Source organism: Antrostomus carolinensis, unplaced genomic scaffold (assembly GCF_000700745.2).
Source record: "Antrostomus carolinensis isolate BGI_N321 unplaced genomic scaffold, ASM70074v2 scaffold43455, whole genome shotgun sequence".
NCBI lineage: Eukaryota > Metazoa > Chordata > Aves > Caprimulgiformes > Caprimulgidae > Antrostomus > Antrostomus carolinensis.
Window position 1 is genome coordinate 1 of NW_010319200.1, and position 5,643 is coordinate 5,643.

General features: G+C 37.8%; 1 protein-coding gene across 1 annotated transcript; it reads right to left on the minus strand.

Annotated features, from left to right (window-relative positions):
- Positions 1–2,992: 2,992 nt before the first annotated feature.
- Positions 2,993–4,723, minus strand: LOC104525906 (mitogen-activated protein kinase 1; the record flags this gene model as incomplete). The annotated part of the gene is made up of 3 exons (XM_010169184.2): positions 4,719–4,723; positions 3,693–3,875; positions 2,993–3,182 (listed from the first exon to the last, which is right to left on the minus strand). Coding segments are annotated over exons 1-3 (378 nt in total), but the record flags the coding sequence as incomplete, so codon positions are not given.
- Between the last annotated feature and the right edge of the window lie 920 nt (positions 4,724–5,643).

Genomic DNA, 5,643 nt, shown 5'->3' on the forward strand with positions numbered 1-5,643 from the left:
ATAATAATAATAATAATAATAATAATTAATCAGAGTCCACTATGCCTCTTCAAAAAATAACTGGTAAAAGTCAAATCACTAGAAGAAGGTAGGCTTCTCAATCAGAACTAAAACAAATGAGGAAAGAATCTGTGAGAGTAACTTAATGACAGGCAAAATTTTCTTGGCATTTTGACTAAGTCATAGCAGAGAATAAAAAAATTGCATAATAAAAGACCCAGGTACATCAGTCAGTGCTTCATGCCTTGGAGAGACAGAACAGATGCTACTAAGAGAGAAGGAATAACTTCCCCACTAAATAAATAAATAAAAATGCCAGCATCCTATTTATATACTTAGCTTCCACTTTTTGAAAACAATGCTCTTGTAAGCTGTATCAGGTATGCTTTTTGGTTTCATTTTTTAAACAGAGGTGGCTTAAAATTGGATCAAGCTGTCAAGTAGATGGGAAGATTTATGAGGATCATGTACATAGGATCATTTACTAAGGAAATGAAATGACACCAACAGTGCTACTGATACACTGAAACATCTGAAGTTGTATCATCTGTATGTCTCTGTGTGGTAAGTCATATCGAAGCCTGTAGCACAGCCTAAGGAAATAGAAACACCTTTAGGCTCTGCACTCCTGCCTTCAGCCTTTCAGCTGCTTAGGACAAGCTACAGGGCTCACAGACAAGTTGTGTCAATAGACTCATACATTTCTTTCCTGGAAATGGAATCTATGATGCAGAAGTCAAGATCACACTTAAGGGAGAAGAAGGAGCTCTTGTTACAACCTGTAGGACTCTGAGCTCCAGAAGAGATCAACAGCTCACTCTCATAGCACCATTAAAGAGAGAAGCTAACAGCATTACCAATGAAGATGAACAAACTTTCCTCTGAAAGTGTGATTTTGAGTTGTTCATTTTCACGGTATGCTGTGTTCTGAGTTTATGTACCATAATCAACTTCATACACATGCACATTTACATACATAGCTGATGTACAGACCTGCAGAACAGCCCTAAAAGAAACAAGTTAGTACAAGTTCAGCATTCATCAGACAAGGTCTAACATGTACTAGTTTTCTCCCCAATTCTATTGTTTAAAGTTTAGATGCGGTATTAATACAGCACCAGAGTTCCCTTTAGGTTATAAAAAAGCATATGGTCTGTCATATAAACTACCACGTTCTGCACTAGGAAGCACACATAGAAGTGGCATGCTGTTTTTAAAATCTTATAAAGAAACTGGAGCAGTACTGACTACTGTATTATTTTGCCATACAGTGAGCTTACCTTCTTTTTCACAACCATCTTACTTGTGTTAAAACATTGCCTTTTATTATTTTATTGCCTTTAATTGCACATAACACAGAGCTACATTCAAACTGTTCTTTCCTGCTTCTACTGCACAGTCATCATAGATTTTACTCCATTTTTTTCATGAAGGGGTTAATGCTTTGAAGTGAGCTGATGTAGTAACAGCTGCTGAAACCCCACAGCCAAGAGTTAGAGGTGACCAGCCCAGCAGTACTGTGCTGGAAAAGCTGGCAAGTAGCAGCAGAAATGTAAAGCAAACTGATTGTGTAGTCAGTATTTAGAACGGACCAGCACATGAACAGCAAGGACTTCTTGGAATTGTGAGAAATTTGTATGGCCAGCATCTGGTTCACATCTTGAAGAGAGTATTTTTCTTTGGTTTGGGTGGGTTTTTTTGTTTGCTTGTTTTTTTAAATGAGAAAGCTAGAGCTACTATAAAAAACAAAGTGTAATTAGGTGCAACACAGTATGCAACACACAGTTGTACCACGCCAGATCAAAGTAACGTAAGCTCCGTAATCTTGCTCTGTCAGCGGCCAACAGCAAATATATAACGTAAAGCGTAAAAGGGAACATACTCCACTGCTTCTCTACTATTCTCTCTCATCTTCCATGGATTTACTACCATCGGACTCTAAGCCAGAGGCAGCATTCAATGGCTTTTTCTTCTACTAACTTGCTTGGTGTTAAGTCACATTAATATCTGTAGTGCTCTGTGGTACCAAATTCCACAGCTTAACAATGCTGCAAGTTAACTACGTCCCTTCACTCTGAGCAGGCCACCTGCTCCTTTCTCCCCCCACTTTTAATAGGTAAAGACAGTGAACAACTGTTCTCTATTCACCCTCCCTACGCCACTAACAACTTTATCAATTCTTTTGTGTTCTTTCTTTTCCTCAAGCAGTGTCTTCCAGCAGAGGAGACCTAGGCTAAATAGTTCTTCCTGACGTGGAGAGAAGTTCTTTGAAGTCCTGGTCTCCTCATTTTAAAAGGATATCACAGGGAGAAGTGTGATAACTATGATCACACAGAACTGAAGACTCAAAAACAACAGAAAGTTATAGAATGGCACATATTCTGCTTTATTCTCTATTTCTGTTCTAATTCTTCACACTTGGTTTGCTTTACTGAATGCCACTAAGCATTGAGCTGACATTTTCCAAGAATCATAACAGCTCTAAGATCATCCTTCTGTAGTATTAACTAGTAGAGAACCCATCACTGGAAATGTAAATCAGGAATGTTCTCTCTCCAAGTAATTGCTGTGCATTTAATCAGCACTGAATTCCACAGGCCATTTTAGTTGCCCACTAATAGGAAGTCCTTTTCCAACAATGAACACTTAACAGTTTAAACAGAGAAACCAAGATTTTAAATATACAGAGTTTTGAGTTTACTTTCTAGGTAAACACAGTTCTGCTTCAGATAAGGATTTTCACCTAGCTTTCAAAGAGGCTGTTTCAAAGTCAGCCTCCAGATGGAAACAGTGATGCACTCATTAAAATAGCGTGACAGGGAGTTTGTAGCCACTAAAATCTTAATAATTATTTTCTCAGAACCAATAATGTTTTGGCAATCTTTCCAGGATAAAAATCACACTAATTTCCAATAAAGAAGCCACATTCATGGTTATAGCAGACAGTTCATGAAGACCATGGGAGCAAAATTTGTAAGAAATTTCAACCAACCTTGAGATCGCAAGTGGTGTTAAGCAGCAAATTTGAAGGTTTGAGGTCACGATGAAGCACATTGGCTGAATGGATATATTTTAACCCTCTCAGAATCTGGTAAAGGAAATAACAAATGTGGTCGTTGCTGAGGTGTTGAGTCTTTAAGAGCTTGTAAAGATCTGTCTCCATGAGATCTTGCACAATGTATCTGTAAGGCATCAGATGTAAGGCAGAAAACCAAATACGGTGTCATGCTAGATACCAGCACACGGCACCAGACACCAGCACACGGCACCAGACACCAGCACACGGCACCAGATGAAACTTCTGTTACCATTTTTCTTTCTTGTTTGTTTCATGACAATTATGAAACTATGTAGTTGCTTCTTGCTTTACAAGTTTTGAGTCAGATCAGTCCTGTTACATGATGCAGCCCTTTACAGAATTAAGGAGCACCAGCATGTAGTCAGTCCTCTCATCATAAATTAAGCTGTCTCACTCTAAACTATGCCTTGTATCTCAGGTAGAGTCTTCCAGCTAAAGACTACTTTGTATGTTAGATATGCACATGAAGTCATACCCACACAAAGTCAATTTACAATAATATAAGCCAACTTTTATTATATTTAGTAAGGAAAAGGATGAAAGAGAAATAATCAAAACAGAGAAGGTAGCCATCACTAACTATGCAGAATAACTTAAACCTTTGGAAGGATACACATCTTTCATTTGTTCAATAGTTGGAGCTCTGATAATATCATTTATTCCGATAATATTCTCATGCCTGAAGCGCAGGAGGATCTTAATCTCTCTCAGAGTTCTCTGGCAGTACGTCTGATGCTCAAAAGGACTGATTTTCTTTATAGCAACTCGAACTTTGTTGACATTATCATAGGCAGAACTAGAAGAGAATCAATAACATTAGTTACAAGGAATATTACATTAATTCAATTCAGGAAGTAAGAATATGAATTCAGTCGAATACAAGGGCAGTGCATTTATTTGGTTTACATTTCTTTTTATCAAATGAAGAGAGGGCACAGTGGCGTGTATTAGTTTGATGAACAGATAAAATACTGTTGTGCTATCACCAGCCTATTTGGGTATCCAAAAGTCATTAGCATTCCCAACTGACTTAGGGTCTGCTGATTCCCAGGTACCTGAACACAGAAAGAAATATTCATCTTCTGTATCAGCCTGTGCAACAAACAAGTTTGATACTTTTTCTATATGCTGTAATCAATAAGTTGTTTGACAGAAAAAGTTAATCTTGAGTTAACCCATTCACTTTAGGGCACAGAAAAGCCTTCAGAAATCATCTTCAAGCAGCAGAATTCCACATCCTATGTCTAACCCCTGCAAGTAATTCCAGTTACCACAACCTTTTACTCCTGCATCAAGCTGTGTTGTTGGCACCTCCATGAAGAACAGACACGGAAGAACAAAAGGGATGGAGAATTTGTGAAAACACCTTTCCAAGTGCAAGTCCAAAGAATAGAGATCAAGAAGTGAAAGAACAGATCAGACTACACACACGAAGCAAAAGCAGCAGTACAAGGTAATATGGTGCTATTGACCCACGTTAACAAACTCCCTGCCTGTTACATTCACAGCACTGTGGTTTCAGAAGCTCCGAACAGCGTTCCCAGCTATTCCAATAAAGCAGCATTTCTGTTCAAAACATCTATGCATTTATGAAGAATATCACAGTCTGGGCCTAGTAAAAAGGCTCTGTAAAACATACATCATTTTCTAAAATTTGGACTCAGGTTATTGTTTAGTAAAAGTGTTATGAACCCTTGCAAATTTTAAGTTGTTTTCTATGGTCTTGCTTATATGAATGACAAAGCATCTAATGATAATAACTTCTCTTTGTATTAAAAGTATATGGTAATTTAATAAATTGCAATTTAAATGTATATATATGATTCTCGTTCCTTTCAAATTTCTTCTTGCTCACTACCACATTGTTTGGAAATTTAAAAATAATCAAGCCTACATTTCTGTTAGTCTCAACTATCTCAGAACAATATAAACGTACTAGCCAAACAGGCTTTACAGTCCACCAATTTTCTGTAATCGAGTCCCAGAACATTCTTTGAAGCCTTCCTAACTGGGTCTCACTCTGCTGAGATACCCAGGTATCTAGTGATCAGGTAAAGCAGAATGAAATATGAAAATCCAATTAGAAAAGGAGAACTAAAAGGAATTCAAATGCCTGGCCATGTCAAGCTGCTTCTACCACTAAGCAGATTTATGGTGCAACAAGGAGTTTTTGAGACAGTACTGTTACCACTGTATGCAAAAGTGTTTAACATTTCTCACTTTCATTATTAAAAATGACATAGAATTTGTGCTGCCAGTAAGATCTTCCTACAGCTCATGCATATGTAGTGACATCCTTTTTGCATGATTTTTCTGCAGAATCCCTTTGACCTGTCTGCATCCGTAACTCTGGTCTCTAACCACAGACAGACTGCACAAGTTACTTGCCTGGAGAAACACTGAACTCAAATGCTCCACAGGGTGCTCTGCAATTCCACATGCTAAGCAAGTATTCATTACAGCTGTTGCTCTTACATATGTATAGATAATACATTAGCAGTTCATAAGTCCCAAAACAGATAATAACAAAGTGCCTTAAGTAGAACTTGGCATAGCCTTCAAGA